The 18,636-nt window shown below is 35.9% G+C and overlaps 2 protein-coding genes across 4 annotated transcripts in view; one reads left to right on the forward strand and one right to left on the reverse strand.

Annotated features, from left to right (window-relative positions):
• The window catches only part of sla1a (Src like adaptor 1a), an 8,103-nt gene extending 6,183 nt beyond the window's left edge, over positions 1-1,920 (reverse strand). Inside the window, exons 1-4 of the mRNA XM_027175650.2 lie at positions 1,740-1,920; positions 1,097-1,190; positions 142-235; positions 1-20 (exon numbers count right to left, since the gene is read on the reverse strand). The exon at positions 1-20 is cut by the window's left edge and continues 67 nt beyond it. Coding sequence (XP_027031451.1) covers positions 1-20; positions 142-235; positions 1,097-1,169 — 187 coding nt within the window. The 5' untranslated portion in view covers positions 1,170-1,190; positions 1,740-1,920. The remainder of the gene's footprint in view (positions 21-141; positions 236-1,096; positions 1,191-1,739) is intronic.
• Positions 1,921-12,894: 10,974 nt separating this feature from the next.
• ccn4a (cellular communication network factor 4a) lies at positions 12,895-18,548 on the forward strand. 3 transcript variants are annotated; one of them, XM_027175643.2, is made up of 5 exons: positions 12,895-13,108; positions 15,059-15,329; positions 15,685-15,939; positions 16,371-16,619; positions 16,781-17,054. In XM_027175643.2, exons 1-5 carry the CDS (start codon positions 13,061-13,063, stop codon positions 16,915-16,917), a joined length of 960 nt encoding a protein of 319 aa, XP_027031444.1. In that variant the 5' UTR covers positions 12,895-13,060; the 3' UTR covers positions 16,918-17,054. The 3 variants fall into 3 exon arrangements, with proteins under 3 accessions (XP_027031444.1, XP_027031443.1, XP_027031445.1); XM_027175642.2 differs by having other exon boundaries at positions 12,898-13,108; positions 16,371-16,564; positions 16,781-18,548; XM_027175644.2 differs by lacking the exon at positions 12,895-13,108 and having other exon boundaries at positions 15,062-15,306; positions 16,371-16,564; positions 16,781-18,548.
• Positions 18,549-18,636: the final 88 nt, after the last annotated feature.

The raw sequence follows: 18,636 nt of genomic DNA on the forward strand, positions 1-18,636 counted from the left end.
CTTTCCACCAGCAGGCTTCCCTGCACATAACATGAGTAAAGCAAAATAGCTTGATGCAGATGAAACTAGTAATGTCAGAAACAGTTAAAATTAGGATGAAATTCAAATCCTATAGTATAAAAGAACTGAAAAGGTACTCACTGAGACAGAACCTTCAGTTTCTCACCCATCCTAAACATCGGCTCACTTATGTCTCGGCACGGGTAGTCAGCAATGACAACCAAATTCTCATCATCTGTGGTAGAGAAATTGCTGTAAAAGTGTATTTTTTTTATAAAGAACACAACTAACACTTAAGTACATTGGCCATAGTACAACATGATATACAAAAAATCCTCATTAGGAATAGATTTATATTCCTCGTATTTTAGTGCTTGTTATCTATTGTAATATGCTGTTGACTGTGTTGTTTCTATAGTAACAATAAACCTTCACAGGGACTTGTCTAAAAATAAAACAAAGAATTGTAATTGTTCGCTCTGGGACACGGTCAACAATAAAACATTTTTGTTATAATATCTTTGGGGTGTTAATGGTAGCAACACTTCATGTCATGTCGCAGCACACTGCATTTTGTTTTATTCTTTGCTTATAAGATTTAATAATACAGTATGTCTGGTGCTGACATGATACTACAATTAAATAGTTGTACATGAAATCCTATAGATTTGTCATGATATTGTAAATGTATTCATTTTAAATCAGTAATAATCTATAAATTATAAAATTATCATTCAAATTACTTTTCTCTGATGTAAAATTAGTCAGAGACCAGGCTTACATTTAATTGCACATTTAAAACATTTAAATCACATTTAATTGTCAGCTTGATGTCCGATTGTTGCCTGATTTAATGGAATATGCATTTCTCAGCATTTATGTAGGAATATGAATGTCTTCTCATGAAGGTCAACGACTTCTCACGAAGGTCAACTGTAGCTTATGTACCGCTATGAACCTCACTCTCACATTATCAGCAATAACAGTAACTTTATTTACTTTTTATAAAGACAGTATTACAACAAATCACAAGCTCAGTAAAACCACGCATTTCCGATCTGAGTTTTCTGATCTAACAGATATGAAGAAGCCTTACCTTTAAATGAAGGATCAAAGTGGTTGGACACAGTGTGATTGTCAGCTACTTGGCCTTTTATTATATTCCCCATGATGGCAGTCGAGAAAGAAAACTGTAGAACCACACACTAATTTTTAAACTCATTTTTCAAATTGCATTAGAGATGTTATGTTACAATTCTCTAGCTGTCACCACACTGCTTTCAATTTCGCAACTTCCTCAAAATGGCTGAAGTGTTATCTCCAACAAGTCACACTCAGCAGGATGGGGAAGCTGTGGGGAGCCTATCAGAGGCATGTCAGAATTTTCCATTGGACACCCGTTTACAAAGATCATGAAACTCATGAAAAACTTCATGAAAAAAAAAAAAAGGTTGAATTTATTGTAAGAAGTAGGCATGGCTCTCTCTCAGCTGTCACCAATATCATGTATATCTTTATTATGTATATCTGTTTTGATATGTGACAAATGTACGTCATATTAACAAATGCAAGTGAAATAAATAATAGTGCAAATATGGAAATATGGAACAAATTTTTACATTGTGAAAATTGTAATTATAATCGTTAAACAAGCTAAATGAGGTTGTGGAAGTAGTATCTGAATAATCACTTCCATAACAAAGTATATTAAGAAACAAATATAAAAACTTTTTACTCACCTTTATTTCAGTTCCTAAACCGATTTGTATCCATTCCCATGAGAGGGGACAGCTACGATGGAGGCATCACTGGCGAATGGCAGTGAAAGCCTAACTGCTGTGCTGGTGAAGATGTGCAGAGACCTTCTACATCTGCACTGTAACAATGAACTGGCACTTCAGTGTCGAAGGGCTTGAGTCTAAAAGTAAGAACTGCTTCTGGCTGAACACTTCCTGCTGAAATGAGGAAGACAAAAGCACACAACCACTGACCATGTTCTTGTATCAGAGATGTGTTTCAAAATGGTGTGATTATTCCATTTCCTTTTAAGATGAGAATGTGTTGCTGTTGAACATTCTTAACATTAATAATTACTTTAAAATGCATGATCTTTTACTTTAACCGCAATGCAGTGATGTCTTGTGGTTGCTTTGAACATTTTCTGATCACAGGCAAGTACAGTATAATGTTTTAGAAGTATGTAATACAATCGCTTAATGTACTACAGCCTGATGACTGTCTTCCAGCAGGACATCATATTTTATCCTGTGGATCCTTCAATGTTTTCCCCTTAAGCCTGTCATTAGATTTTTTGTGATTAGTATCATAAGCATTTAGGAGGTTTGACAAGGTAAAGCAATTTTATTCTTTAATACATTCAGACCCCCATTTTATGGTCCTCTTTTTATTAAGAAATTATTCAATTCAAGTTTCAATTTCAAGTTTATTTGTATAGTGCTTTTTACAATAGACATTGTCACAAAGCAGCTTTACAGAACATAAACACAGAGCAGAAGGTAAACATAATTAATAAAGGAATTAACGAATAATAAAAGAAATAAGAATTAACAGAATAAAAATTCTAGATTATTATTAGTTGTATATAGTTCACAGTGTGTATGTATTTATTCCCCTATGAGCAAGTCTGAGGTGACTCAGGCAGCGGTGGCAAGGAAAAACTCCCTTAAATTGGTAAAGGAAGAAACCTTGAGAGGAACCGGACTCAAGGGGGAACCCATCCTCATATGGGTGACACTGGGGGTGTGATTGTAATATACAGTCAGTTAAATGTTGTATTGGTGTAAGGATCATGGACTTTTGATCTCCTCAGTACCACAGAGTCTAACTGGAGATGTCTCAGGATTCTTAGAGTCGGCCTCGGCTCAGTGGACGTCCAAAGGCTTCGTCCCACAGAGGACGTTGGGAGCTGGTACAGTGTCTGGATGCCTCGGGATAGGTACAAAGTGAGAAGCAGTGGAAAGGGATTAACACATCTGCTGTTCATAAAAATGTGCTGGTCTGATGTACTGGTGCATGATATTATGGGATGTATTATGTGTACGCCTGACTGAAATTATCTTAAAATTATTTAGATCAATTATTATTATTATTATTATTATTATTTTTATTATTATTATTATTATTATTATTATTATTAGAGTTTCCCTTGTTCTCCAAATGTTTGCATGGGTTTTCTCCAGGTTCTTCGGTGTCTTTACATTTCCCTAAACATGGCAGAAGTTGGACCGCTCACTCTAAATTGGCCCTTGGTGGGAATGTGTGTACATTGCACTTGCAGGGTTCCATCCCAGGTGACCTACCTCATGTCCAGCTCTCCCAGGATAGGCTCCTGATCCACCGTCACCCTGACCATAATAAAATACCTGATAAATGTGAGGAAATGCATGTAAAACAGGCATAGATTTGAAATACTATAATATATTTGATAAAGCATTTTGGACCATTTGAAACCACGTGATTAATTCTATTTGCACATCTTTTTGCTGATTATGAATAAACTGAGCTGTACAATTTAAGTTGATTTTCGATGGTTTTCCAGCCACCAGACAACCAGCATGAGCTTAGGATATGACAGAAACTGGTGCAGACGAACTTTCACAAACATTCAATTGTTCAGAAGCAGTAAAGTTGTTGTGGTCTTGGCTGCTTTACGCACAAGTAAAACAAATGTTGGTGGGTTACCTATTTATATAGACACAGCAGCTATTTCAAAAGCAAAACTCAGTTCTATGGTATTCTATGGTATTCTTTCCTGTCTGACTTTTAACAGACGAGGTCTGTGCTACTCACTATGTTTTAATGTTTGGAGTAATTGAATTATGTTCCTTAGGACGAATTGTGCTTCAAAACAAGAAATAATTTTCACTGTTAACTTCCCCTCTTTTGTAGCTATGGTGTGTCTTAACTTCTTCCTGTGGATATTAATGACAGCAGGCAATAGATGTATTTATGGTTCAGCTCTGACCAACAGGAAGACGCAATGGTTTTCACAGAATTTGAATGCAAGTAACCAAAAAACTGATAATAGTCATGTTAGATAAAGCATAATGAGGCTAGAAACTGAGGCTCAGTGTCATACATCCAGCTCATCCATTCAAATGTAATATGAAAAAAAAGCCTGAAAATGAATACTCTAGTAGTTATGTGTAAAGGGGGGGGGGTGGATAACATGGGTAAAAGCATGTTATAGCTCTTCTCAATATGTTTGATGTGTTATTTTATGTGTTATAAGCCTTGGTATGGAAAATGAAAGATAAAGAAGAAGATAAGAAACTGAGTAAGTTTAATCTACAAATCTAATCAGTACAAAGAGAAAGAGGAAGCATGAATAAATTATGTTGACAAAATGTTTGTTTTGTTGGAAAGGCTTCTTGAGTAGTTTTCCAACCCCCTCACTGCCATATTGATTTTAGATTATTTTCAACATTCTCGTGGCTGAGCCAAAAGAAAAAAAAAGAAAAAAAAAAAAGAAAATATATCTCAGATATCCACATATATTTTAAAAAATGAAAGCACAAGAAGAGAGTTTAACTTTTGTACTCAGTAAACATTACTCAGTAAACATTACATACAGACATCGAGTTTTGAATGATCACCAACTCAGAATTTCCATAACATGCATTATAACTAAGTCTGAAATATGGGTGTTCACTGGAAGAGTATTTTTGCATGCTGATTGCATGATGGTTAGACTGCTAAAAGCATTATCTTGTCCACATTGAGTTATAATTAGTAACTAACTCTGCTAATGAAGCTCAGCACTTTTATTTCATACTACTAAATGATTTTTGTCAAAAACAAAATTATTGTTTGCTACATTCATCACTATTTCGTGCACTGAGGCTCTGGGGCTTAATCTACTAATAGCAAGACCTTGGAACTACAGATTAATATCGTGAGTTCTGAGTTATGGTATTTATCAATGCCCAGATAGGCTTAATTAGTACCATTTGTGTCTTACTTATTTCAGATATATTGTAGGTGTGATGTGTGTGCAATGCACAACAGTCTTTGGTTATAGTCTGGACTGACCAAGAATTGGAGTAAAGATCAGCCCTGTAGCTCAGCTTTGCTCACCCAGACCTCAATGGAAACTCTTACACTCGCAGACCGAATTGTGTCACTGAGCAAACTGCCTTCTGCAGCTGTGTTAACCGGCAGTGAGATGCCACTTATAAAAAGCTGCAAGTCTGAGACCACATGGCAGAATGATCTGTCTCAGTGAGGCCTACGCCACACAAATGTGCATTTCCTCAAAAAAACTCCTGGAAGAAAATTAATTAATTCCAAAAATGACTGACAAAAGGGCAGATTCCACTACTTTTATAATTTGTGTTATCAAATTCAAAATTCATGGTTTGGTCAATGCTACATGGATGGTGTCTACAGCAAAAAAGCAGCTGAAATACCTACTCAAACATTTATAAAGTTCTCATTGAGACAACACTTTAGTTAAGAGACATATTTGTTGATATACAATTGTGCTATGTCATGTTATTGAGTGAAATAATACGACACCTGACAAGCTTAGTTACAATTTTACATCAAACTGAAAGAGTTAGGCATATTTTCTCTGGCCCCAAATTTGATAGAGTTTGTGTATGTCTGTCTGCAAGCTTGGCCGAGAGAGAAGACTTTTGGTTGTCCTCATCTTTGTTGAATTTTCTGATTAAATTCACTTGGCAAGTTGGAAGTGAAGACAACCTCTTTACTGAAAATTGAACAGATAATGTGATCTAGATGGATACAAAATAAAGATATCTTTATTTGTATCTGTAAAAAACTCAATTTCCTGTTTTTCACAGAGCATCAAAAAACCATCTGTGTTCATGGAGCATCTGAAGGAGGAAGGAATGCATCAGGATTAGGATCTCATGGGATGGAACAAAAAGTGGGTGTTTTTTACTGTCATGCAGATGTGAGCCAATTACCAGTTATAAAGCTCAGTGGTCAAGCAAAGACCATAGGCATTAATAAATGTGTAGTTTTGGGCCACGCAATTAAATATTTATTATCTGCCTGTTTGGTCCAAGAGGATTGGTTTAAAGTAATCTTCTATTGCAAGCTAATACATTCTGTTTATATTGTGGTAAATGAACAGAATTCAATAGAAAATACTGCTTCCGGTACAAATAAAAATAAAAATAAAATCATAAAAAATCAAATAAAATTGATGTAGGTAAGGTTAAGGAACTGGAATTCACAAACCACATTACCAGAGCTGGCATCTCTTTGTTTTTCCAGTATTTTATCATTCATCCAGAGGAACAGTATCATCCAGAGGAAAGCCCAGTTTAGACCATGCCTACTTCAAATTTAAATCAAAATCCGAGAACAGATATGGATATTTGGAGCTCTAAACTGATCTGGATACCAATACTGATTACACAGCTACTGGCAAGCTGATGACCAGGATGTATCTCTGACATATCAGAAGCAGGCTGAGATGCAAAATCAGTTTCATTACAAAATAAGTCTTATTGCAACACAGCATCAAAAGGACAAATGCAATGTTTATGGTAGTTGGAATGAGATATGTTTATGTATTTGTTTATGTGGTACATGACGGCAATACTTGAGAACAGTGGGTAGCATTGTGGGTAATAACAGTGAGTGCTGCCTCACAGGTCTAGAGTTCTGGATTCAATACTGGAAACATGAACTTGGGTTACAAGTTCCACATGTTCCTTCTGTGTTTTGTGCCTTTATTTGGTTCTCCAGTTTCCCACCATGTGCAAGTAAGTGGATTCGTTACACTGAATTGCTCACAGGTGTGAATAAATTTGTGAATGTGTGTGCATGGTGCACTGCAATAGATTAACATCCCATTCAGGGTAAATTCTTCACCTTGTGAACTGTGTTCCCAGGATTGGCTCCATATCCACTTACCAGATTAAAGCAGCTACTAAAGATGAATAAATGAATGAATGAATTAAATAATTAACGAATGAATGAAGATATGTCAGTTGTCATAAGGTGTTTGAATAAATAAAAATTAAAATATACACTGTCAAGTGTTGCCAAAAAGCATATAATATATTTCTGAGTTTCAGAAATGAATGCTAGTTCCAGCTGCAATCTTTTCTGCAGAACATGGAGTACTTTCTGTGGAAAAAAAAACATTCACTTATATTTCTCTTTGGGAAAACAGCTTCTCTCCAGAGACTCTTTAGTTTAATACAGTTATTTAGCATGATGTTCCAAAAAATGAACCTGAGAGATGTGAGAGCCAGTGAGGGCGAAGTAAACAGTAGGGAGGGATTTGGCAGTAAAAAGCAGTGATTATAGCAAAATAAAGCACCTGTGTGTTCTGGCAGCCTCTCTTTAGCCTGTATTGGCACTAAAGTGCTACCAACCCACACATTACAGTCTGAGACCATCCCATAATGAACTGCTTTACTTATCTCAATACCCCTAGCTATTACCTGTTCATTATACCCTGTCCTCTTTATCCAGAATTAAGATCTTTTCTTCCAAATTACATACAGCAGCTCAGCATTCTCTCTTTTAATGCATTCCTTTATTCGCTGTATCTCAAATGGACTCAGGTAAGTCTGTAGGTGACAACCGCACCACTAGTCATGAATTGGCATCTAGAGTAATGAAACTGTATTGTTTTGAAGACTGCAATGGAAATAAATGGCTATGCTACTGTACATAGACGAAATTGTCTTATACTTTTTCATTGGCTAGAGTTTTTTGCTGACACTCTGAGTGAGTGCACTTTGGGATCTGAGAAGAACATTTTTTTGTGTGTCGTTATGAATTATTGGTTAAACAGAGAGCATTCCAGGAAAAATCTCTGCACTATTTCTTTAAAGAGGCTCTGACGACAGCAATGTCTGTCCTGCCGTTTGAGTCTGAATGTGTTTATTTAGAAACAAAATGATAAATGGATACTCAAGCCAAATTCTGAGATATTTTTTTAAACCGGATCAGCTCTTATTCAGCACACACATATCTTGAGGCATAATAAAATATCTGACTTTATACTAAACAGTATAGGCATTGTGTGTGTACATTGCACAAACAGAATAGCTATGTTTCCAAAATATAATTATTAAATTTGTGCAATATATAATAAGTTCAAATCTCTTATCATGTAAACAGCATTTGAAAAGTTTCATCCGTAAATGGTACAGCAGATCCTTCAAGAATCATTGTGTCGGTCAGAGTGACTTCTTTTCTTGCAAAAATATTAGAAAAATGTTGGAATGAATCCACTGCTGACATTTTTGTTTGTCTCTGTAGCCTTAGGAATTTAAAGTGTCACTTAAATCTCCATGTATGGCTACAAATTATTTTCTCTTCCACTCCTGAACTGATATCACACCGTTTGTTTCTGGTATTGCTGGTGAGATCCTTCTCAACTCATTAAAAAGTACTCTGAAGTCAGACGTTGTGGGTTATGACTCAGATAGTTATCTACGGTTATTTTGGTCTTGTATGCTTTTACAAATAATGCACCTAAATGCACCATGAGAGGATCTATAGATATTTTTAAAGCATTACACTTCTGGAGATACACATACACTTAGACAGTTGTATGTTTTTCTGAGAAAACTGGGATTGCGTAAAATTGGTTGATTTAATAGCTGGTTTTGGCCCACACACATTCAGCAGGAGTAAACTCCATTGAAGTCTGCCATAACTCAAAAGAGCAAGCTAGCTCAAAACATAGGGAAGATATTAGCAATCCTGTCTTCTAACAGAATTAAATCATCTATCACAAAGTGGATTAAGAAATGTGCATCATCTGACCATTAGGCAAGGAACAGTGTACAGCTATTACGAAAATTCTACTTTGAAAGAATCGGCTGAATGCAATTGTATTTTCAAAATTTCCAAAAGAGTGTCCTGTTAAAGTGTTTGCAGAAGTTAAATTATTTGCTTTAAAAGAATCAGTTGTCTACAATAACCTAACGAGATGTACTCATGAGGAGCTTAAAATGTAAAATATATAAAGCAATCCAAACTAGAGCAGCCTCTTGAATGCTATGCCATATTTCTGCTATTTAAATAAAAGAATGAGCTCGAGAATGAACGAAACTTTTATCACTCCCTGCTCTAGTATGTTTAACTAGATATAAGGTGATTTATGCTCTGGTCCCTTAAATGTTCCAATTTCCTCTGATGCGTAAACTGTGCTTGCAGCATGGAAAAGTGTAAGGAATTTTCTTTTGGTTTAAACACTTGATTTGGGCTGTGAATATGTCAGTATTGAACAACATGCAAGTTAGACTTTCATTGTACCACCTGTGCATAAGACACGAAAGGACTTTTCATTATGCAGTGGTAAAATAACTTTAATAAATGAATAAATAAATAATAAAACCCATATGTTATACAGAATATTTTCATTTAGAATATTTCCATTTTCCATGATGATACACGCCACTGGGTCATTTTAATATACATCATATGGATTCAATAATAAATAAAAAAAGAAATATCCACCACAAATAGGCTAACAAAAAGAAAGGCAAAAACTGAGACAAGAACAATAAGAAGACTAGAAATGAAACTTTCGAAATCTTGTGTGCGTTCTCTATTGTGACATTTATAATTATTTATTATTTTAAAATATTTGTTAATCATTGAAGTCACTGAATTACTCATCATATCTGTTTCATGAACTGTGAACTGTTCTGAAGATTTTCACCACACTGTTCCATTTGGCACAGTGAATGCTTATTTGATTTGGGAAGCCATTAAATGTTTATCCTTAAAAAGGGGTTAAATCAAGTCAAAAGTCTTTTTTTGTCATTTCAACCATATATAGATGTTGCAGTGCACAGTGAAATGAGACAGCGTTTCTCCAGGACCATGGTGCTACATAGAACAAAGACAGGGCTAAGGACTTAGTAAGTAGTCCTAGACACATAAAGTACCTCTCTAGAAAAGGCTAGATCTGTTACCCATTTAAACCCTTGAGAATATTTTTTAGAAGTGTGTACATTACCTCCTAGAAGTTTCTGACAACAGACTAAGGGGGTTAAAACCTTTGTTATGGCAGCTGAATATTTTGTGAATACTTGCAGCTTACCAGTAACTACAGACACAAATATTTATTTCATTTTTCATATAAACTTGTCTTTCGGACACGAGACTTTTCTGGCCTCTCTGGAGTAAACTACTGTCAACAAGGCTGAGTTTGTTAAATCCAGTAAGAAGTGGGTAAGACATGAGTAATATATTAAAGTAGCCAAATTTCTCAAGTAGTCCAGAATATTCTGGGTACATTTCCCTAAACTGACCGTCAGTGAAGCCATGATGTCATTGAAGTTCAGAGAGAGGTGTTCATTTGTATACAGAAGTTTATTTTACTTCGTCCACTAACTCTGCATAGTCTCAATGTGAAGTCATTTAATGGAGGACTACAGTAATATCTGCTCTTCTCTCTGCTCAAGCTCAAGTGTCTTGTGCAGCTCCTGACCACAAATATGATATAGACATTCTTATTGTGAACAGAAGTGGGTTCCTCATATAACCCGTAACTGTACTGTGGTTAAAAATGGTTTAAATTTTTCCGATACAGTGTAAGATGATTTTGGGAAGGTGTACAGTACCTTACTTTGCTACTGATAGTAATCTCTCAAGATATAATAACAGGCTAAAGCTGTTTACTGAATACTAAACTTTAAGAGCACTGTAAAAACCTTACCATGATTAGTGCCAGCTCTGGTGCATTTGTGGTTTTAATAAAAAAAATAAAAATATTTAAGAATGCTGATGACATCATCATGGTTAAGGATTTCTTTAAACTCCAGTATGATCCGGTTAGTTGCCATTATATATGACACCATCTTCTTTGTGGTATCATCAGTTCTCTATGACTGTGTGACTTGGACAGTGGATATAAGGTTTCTAAAAGGTGCTTACAAGCTCAGAACTAGGTTTTGTGTCATGGGGAAAATACAGTGGAATTTGAAAGTCAATAACCTGAATTCTATAGGCTAGATTGCCAAAAAGAAAACTGATACTTGATGACAAGAACAGGACCTACACTGCTTATGAGGTGTGTCTCTCCTTTTATCTGCTGCTTTTAAACAAAGGTTGGTCATTTGTCATAGTACCATTTGCTCGCTATCATGTTTCACCTATATCAACTTGGCAGAAACATCAAACCTGGGTGTAAATTGAAAAAAAAAACATGCATACTTCTGCAATATGTAGGTGGCTGTAATACTAACACAAAAATACAACCCATCTCCTACTAACAAAAAAAAATTACAAAAACCATAGAGCATGTGGGTGGACAATCAGCTATTATTAATTTCAGAAGTGTGCAAAATAAAAGGAAGGAAACAGCAAGGAAAAAGTCTGGTGTAAAATAACTACTGCTCAGTAATAATAGACAGTCTGTATATTTGTTTTCTATTGAAACTTTCACCAAGATAAAGTTAATGTGAAGAAGCAAATCCACATATTTCATGCCCAGGTTTTTTTCTCCTACAGTTAATTAGCTTATTTACTACAGAAATTGTTTTTCAAATCAATTGCTTTAAATCTTGTTGTTTTAAAAAGGTATTGATGCAACATAGCACTCACAGAAGAAGGATGGTTTTACTTTCATGTGGATGTGAATGAGGAGTCAAATAAAAACTCAAACACAAAAATCATGTTATTAACTGGACCGTGCAGCACTGCAATATCAATCCATCAATGCAGCACTGCAAGATTAAGCCTTCAATGTGTAGTTTGTTTATGTTTCTGGAAACTTCAGCTATATCACCCAAGCAACAAGGCTGTTGTACTGAAGATCTGGCTGTGATTTGACCAAAGGTAATCTGCAGGTATTCACAGCCTTGCTTTTATTCAGTACAACAACAGGATAGTGAGTATGAGCTTGCTTTTATAGCGTTCTACAAAAAAATAATCTAATACAGAGTACCTGAGATTTCAGACACAATATAGATAAACTATTTCTGATCAATGCCACAGAAAATAGATAAAATCCTGCATGCATCAGTAGTTAAAAACATTCAAATACTCAAGTGATGTAATTGTGATGCTAAAGTTGGGTAAATATGAGAGATTAAATTCATAGCCAGTGTTCAGGGTGCTGACGTTTACAGTCTTTTACCATTAGGCCATGACTTTATATATATATATATGGAGAGAGAGAGAGAGAGAGAGAGAGAGAGAGAGAGAGAGAGAGAGAGAGAGAGAGAGAGAGAGAGAGAGTAAGTGAGAGAGAGAGAGTATAAGAGAGATAGAGAGAGAGTATAAGAGAGATAGAGAGAAGAGAGAGAGAGTAAGTGAGAGAGAGAGAGAGAGAGAGAGAGAGAGAGAGAGAGAGAGAGATTAGGCCACGCCCAATTTGTGCTTTTGTTTAAATTCCAATACAATATACAGTAAAAAGCATAAACAGATAGAGAGAGTAGGACCACTAAATTATAACCCAGTCTGGACAGACGCAGTGGAAAATTCCACAAAATCATTCTTGACACAACGTGCCTGTTCTCTTTCAGGTACGTTGCCAATTATATAATTTTCCCACTTTGAGTTATTATCGACCCAACTACCCAACCACATGACCCCAGCAACTGGAATAAACAAACAAACAAACAAACAAACAGAATTGTAACGTTGTACTGGTTTCCAGGACGAAATAAAAAAAAAAAACACGAATATTTGTTTTATTGTTCTATGAAAATATCTGTGTTTGGACTGTGTTAGAAGTAATTCTAGGGTCTAAATGTTTATTATTATTATTATTATTATTATTATTATTATTATTATTATTATTATTATTATTATTATTATTGCGCGTGTTTTGCGCTCGTGCCCGAAACCTGAACTTCCATGTGCGTCCGAGGCGCTGAGCAAATAATGGAAAAGCGAGGAAGAGGAAGAGGAAGAGGAGGAAACCCGGGGCTTGTTCCCAGCTCTGACGTCACGGAGGTGTTCAAAACCATCGCACGAGTCTCCGTATGTCAGGCTTCACCGGCAGCCTTACAGAGGAAGGGGACTTTGTGAAGCTTTTAAAATGAACATCTAATTCTGGATTCAATGTATTTACCATTTGGGTTCAGTAATGAGCTGGCTCCTGTCTTGGGTCCTACTTGTCATCCGATTACATCAGGTGAGAAATTATTGTCCATATTATAGTAACTGTAGTAATTGCTGGTGTTGTTTTTGTTTCTATAAAAAATGTTTTTCAGCTTTGTTCAAATCCTAATTATATGAGAGTATAGTAGACTAATATAATAATAATAATAATAATAATAATAATAATAATAATAATAATAATAATAATAATAATAATAATAAAATGATGATGATGATGATGATGATGATGTTTTTATTCATGATAAAATGCAATTATTGCACAATTAAGTCATTTCATCACTTTCTTTTGTACAATTATGAATAGAAATTCAGTCATTCCAGCTTTATTTATCTAGGTTTTTCCATTTTATATTGTACCGTGAGAGCATTTTAAAGTGTAGAATTGTTTAGAATTGTTTAACATTAAAAGGCTGTTAGTCAGAACCCAATTACAAAGGAATATTTCAATAACTTGAAGTAAACTGTGAAGTTTGTAAATGTCACATATTTCTACTAACGTGGCTTTATGTAACAGATGAAAACATACACCCTGTAATCAGCTCACGTTTGCCTACTCATAGACGTATAAACGTCTGATTTAAGGAAAGATTATAATCAGAGTGCATGAAAAAAGTTTACATCACGTTAGATGTATTTGAGGAATGTAGTGGCAGCGTCTAAAAGCCAAATGCAAGTGATTATACTGCCACCTAGTGGTAATTATTCTGCAAGGTCATCACTACTGTCAGTTGATGCTATTTATAAAGGATTTGAAGAACTTTGTGGTGGAAAATTGTGGCTACACTTAGTCTAATTATTAGTAGACTGTTATTCTCAGTGCATTTATAGTCAGTCGCTATGAAATATCAGCAGGATTTTAATAACTATGAACTATGAACATTAGGCAGTCGTGGAATAATGGTTAGAGTCTGACTTGTAACCCGAAGGTTGTGGGTTCGAGTCTCAGGCCGGCCACGACTGAGGTGACCTTGAGCAATAAACCCCCCCCCCCCCCCGCCGCAGCATAAATGGCTGCCCACTGCTCCGGGTGTGTATTCACTGCTGTGTGTGTGTACTTTGGATGGGTTAAATGCAGAGAACAAATTCTGAGTATGGGTCACCGTACTTAGCTGTATTTCACTTCACTTTTAGTAGCCATATATATGGAATAACTTTTACAAATGGCATATAGGACTTTATTCTCTACTTGACCTTAACTTAATTGGGAAGTTCAGTGGTTTAGTTGAAATTTGCTAAAATAGGAAACAGTACTATAGGTCAGTACTGGACAAAAGTACTTGATACGCACTAGTAATCTGTTTACTGTGTTCTGTTGTAATATTGGTGATGATATTGAACTTCAATGTGTTTAAAGCTAATTCTTTGAATATGATATTACATTTTGAGAGCTCCATCAAGAAGTGTGGTACTGATTAAGATTGTTTCAATTATTTCTAAGTGATTGGTTTATAGCAGCGTAGTTTTATCCTTTTCTGTTTTTGCTGTTCCTATATACCTTTAGCATGCGTGTTAAAAAAAAAGCATGTGTGCAAAAATCTTAAGACTTAACTGCCAGTAAAATAATTCACTCACTCACTCATTTTCTACCGCTTATCCAAACTACCTCGGGTCACAGGGAGCCTGTGCCATCTCAGGCATCATCGGGCATCAAGGCAGGATACACCCTGGATGGAGTCAGTAAAATAATTAATTTAACTACTCTTAATTTGTCATGCAAAACTCCACAAAGGCAGATTAAACTGTGGATGTGCACTAACATAACCTGCTCTGCTGCCATGCTGTTGGTTCAATTGCAGCCGAAATAAGTTTTTAGCCAAATTGAAATCTCCAAATTGAAATCTCCAGATCTTCTATGCTAATTTCAGGATGCTGACAGTGCAGAGTTCCTAGGAATGTTTTTTTGCATTGTATTTAGAGGTGGAGTAATGTGGGAAAAATCTTAAATCCTCTGCATTTCCTCCAGGCCGTTTCCCTGATTTCCACCATCGCACCACCCATAACTGATGAGCCCTATAACCGGACTCAGTACTGTAAGTGGCCATGCACATGCCCTGAGACTCCCCCTACCTGCCCGCCTGGTGTCAGCCTCATAATGGATGGCTGTGACTGCTGTAGAGCCTGCGCCAAGCAGGTGGGTGAGGAGTGCAACGAAGCAGACAACTGCGACCACCATCGTGGTCTCTACTGTGATTACAGCTCAGACAAGCCTAGGTACGAAAAAGGAGTGTGTGCATGTAAGTGTCACCTGCACTAAACATGTCCTTGTGCTCAGCTTCCATTTAATCACATTAACACTAGATTCTTCCCAGGGATTAGATTGAGATTAAGAGGGTTAATTAAGGTGGAATGCAGCCTCATATAGAAACCAGAGCAGTAATTTGTTAGGTTTATTCTCTACCTTCATGTATAAAAAAAATCTTTTCAATGGCCTTTTAGTTTGAGTCTCTTTTATCTAAATCTTTCTGTCACTTAATATTACACCATTATCTTTAACAATAAGTCCCTGCTTATCATATACATAGTAACCCTTTTACAATCCCTTTACATCTTCTCAGTAACTCATAAATTGTGATCTCTGACGATGTACAGATCTGCTCGGCACTGGCTGTGAACACAATGGTGTAATCTATCGCAATGGGCAGAGTTTTCAGCCCAACTGTAAATACCAGTGTCTATGTGTGAATGGGGCCATTGGCTGTGTACCCCTGTGTAATGACTCTCAGCCTCCAAGGGTGTGGTGTCCAACCCCAAGGCGGGTCAAGATCCCCGGCCGCTGCTGTGAGCAGTGGATATGTGAAGAACCCAGGAGGGGGCGCAAAGCAGCACCTCGGCATGCTATGGCAGGTATGAACAAAACTGAATGTACAATTCAATCAATTATAGTGTTAGAAATAATTGTAGCATGTTGCCTTTTAATTCTGTGATGCACTTACTTATTTACTTAATAAATAATACATTTATTTTAGACTGCAAATTCTATTTTCTAGAAAAAGTCCAAATAGATAATAGGCATTATCTGAAAGCATCCCAAGTTTAAAGATTGTTGGAAAGAATTGATGGAAAACATTAATCCTATTAAAAGCTAAAATGACAAAGATGCCCAATTTGCCCAGGGTCAAGGCCAGACTATATGTTATGAAATGCAGTAAACAAAAAAAAACAAAAAAAATCAGCTTTGGCTACTTCACATGGATGGAAATATTCTGTATTTCACATCATCATACAGTTGAATAGTTATATGTTTAATGAAACAATGTTTGCCTGTTTTTTGTCAGCTCTCTCCAGTGGAAAAGACACATGGCAGGAGAACTGTGTGACACAGACCACATCATGGAGCCCATGTTCCAAGACCTGTGGTCGTGGAGTGTCTTTACGCCTCACTAACGCCAACAAACAGTGTCAGATGGTCAAAGAGAGACGCCTTTGTAATATTCGGCCGTGTGAGGTTGACATCACTAAGCACATTAAGGTGGGAATTTTCTCTGATTACTGTAATCCACTAAACACCACTGATCCATCAGCAGGTAACTGACATACATTTCTTTTCTAACTTTGTAACTATGTGCATTGACTATTTAGTGTCACTGAAGTTATTGAAAAATTAATAATCAGTAAATAATAATAATAATAATAATGTTTTAAACTGGGAATATTCACAATGATATTCTTTCAATTGATCCTTAAGCCTGGAAAAAAGTGCCTAAACATCTACAGGGAAGATCAACCGACCAACCTCACCATCTCAGGCTGCACCAGCAAAAAGCTCTACTGGCCAAAGTACTGTGGTGTCTGCACAGACGAGCGCTGCTGCATCCCTTATAAATCCAAAACAGTGCAAGTGGAGTTTCAGTGCCTTTATGGAGCCACGGTTACTTGGCAGGTGATGTGGATTAATGCCTGCTTCTGCAACCTTAGCTGCAAAAACCCCAATGACATCTTTGAAGATTTAGAGCAGTACTATGAGAATCGAGAGATTATGAACTGAGAAACAGGAGACTACAGACACATGTTGGAGTCAAAACAATCAACAGGATCAATGCAACAGAAATAAGATTCATTCCATGATGCAATAAATTTTAGACCCTAGACATCACACTTAATTAATAAATACAAATATATTGCTTTGTCTATAGAATTTGGTGCTTCATATTACAATAATGTTATATATATATGATATGAAGGATAATTAAACAAAAAAGCAGACAATAATCATGCAGCAAATGGAAATGGACACAACTCAGGAACACAGTTCTCAGAGAGAGAGAGAGAGAGAGAGAGAGAGAGAGAGAGAGAGAGAGAGAGAGGTTGTTAATAAGAATAAGCAGCAGGTGTGCTGCATTAATTTGCATTATCTAGCACATCAGATTAGACTACAGCCCAAACTCATAAATGGCCTTGATACGTAATTACTGAGCGCGCGCGCGCGCGTGTGTGTGTGTGTGTGTGTGTGTGTGTGTGTGTGTGTGTGTGTGTGTGTGTGTGTGTGTGTGTGTGTGTGTGTGTGTTAGTTAAATGAAGTAACATGTCAAACTCTGCAGTGTGACAGTCCTGCTTTATTCTGATATACACAGAATTCTCTCACAAGGTCTTTGACTTTTTCCTTTTGGAAGAATTTGTTGCTCTGTAGTGTAAATAAAGTATGTTTGACTTCAATATTACTTTTACTGCGATCATAAATATTTTTAGATTCTGACATATTATGTTTCCCTTCTTTAGACCTGTATTTGCATGATACATGATGCAAACATACATGATATTTATATGACTATGATGTAACACATTTTTCATTTAAAAAAAGAGATATTCTATAGATTGCACTTATGCAGATAAAGCTGAAATTCAGCATGTAACTCAGTCTGATTAAAATAAACACCACGTTCTGACATTTGAGCTTAGATGATTAAATATAGTGTCATTTGTATAGTTTAATTTAACAACACAGAATCCTTTAAACATTTATTATTTCCTAAAAAAAATATGTTTTCTCAAATAGGTGATTTTTTTCTTGGTTGATTGTTTCAAAATTATTGGCAACCCTACAATATGTAAATGAATACTCTGGGGGGGAAAAAATAACAGCGCTTTAATAGATTGTGTCTCTGTTTCTCTTTTTTGGGACTATATGCTTTAATGTCCTGTAATATTTAACAAGCTGGAACTAGGTTGGCTCATGTCAGTTCAGTTTTAAGACAGTAGGTTTTAAATAGAGTTCATACTGTATATGAGATTGTTTACATGCACTCTATAGGAGGCAGTGGACTGAAATCAGTGCTCCTGAAACATTATCGTGACTTGCTGTTACAAACTATTTGAATTTTCCTCCAATTTATTAATGTACACCATAGTCTATAAAGAATAATAAACTGCTTGAGAATCAGCAAATATATCCAATATGCTGAAGGATGATTTTATATATATATATATATATATATATATATATATATATATATATATATATATAAGACATTAGAATACGTAAAACCACAGGCAAGTTGTTATAGACAAATAGAGGTGATTTAGTCATACAAAAAAAAGGCAGAT

The sequence above is a fragment of the Tachysurus fulvidraco genome, chromosome 24 (assembly GCF_022655615.1).
Source record: "Tachysurus fulvidraco isolate hzauxx_2018 chromosome 24, HZAU_PFXX_2.0, whole genome shotgun sequence".
Taxonomy (NCBI): domain Eukaryota; kingdom Metazoa; phylum Chordata; class Actinopteri; order Siluriformes; family Bagridae; genus Tachysurus; species Tachysurus fulvidraco.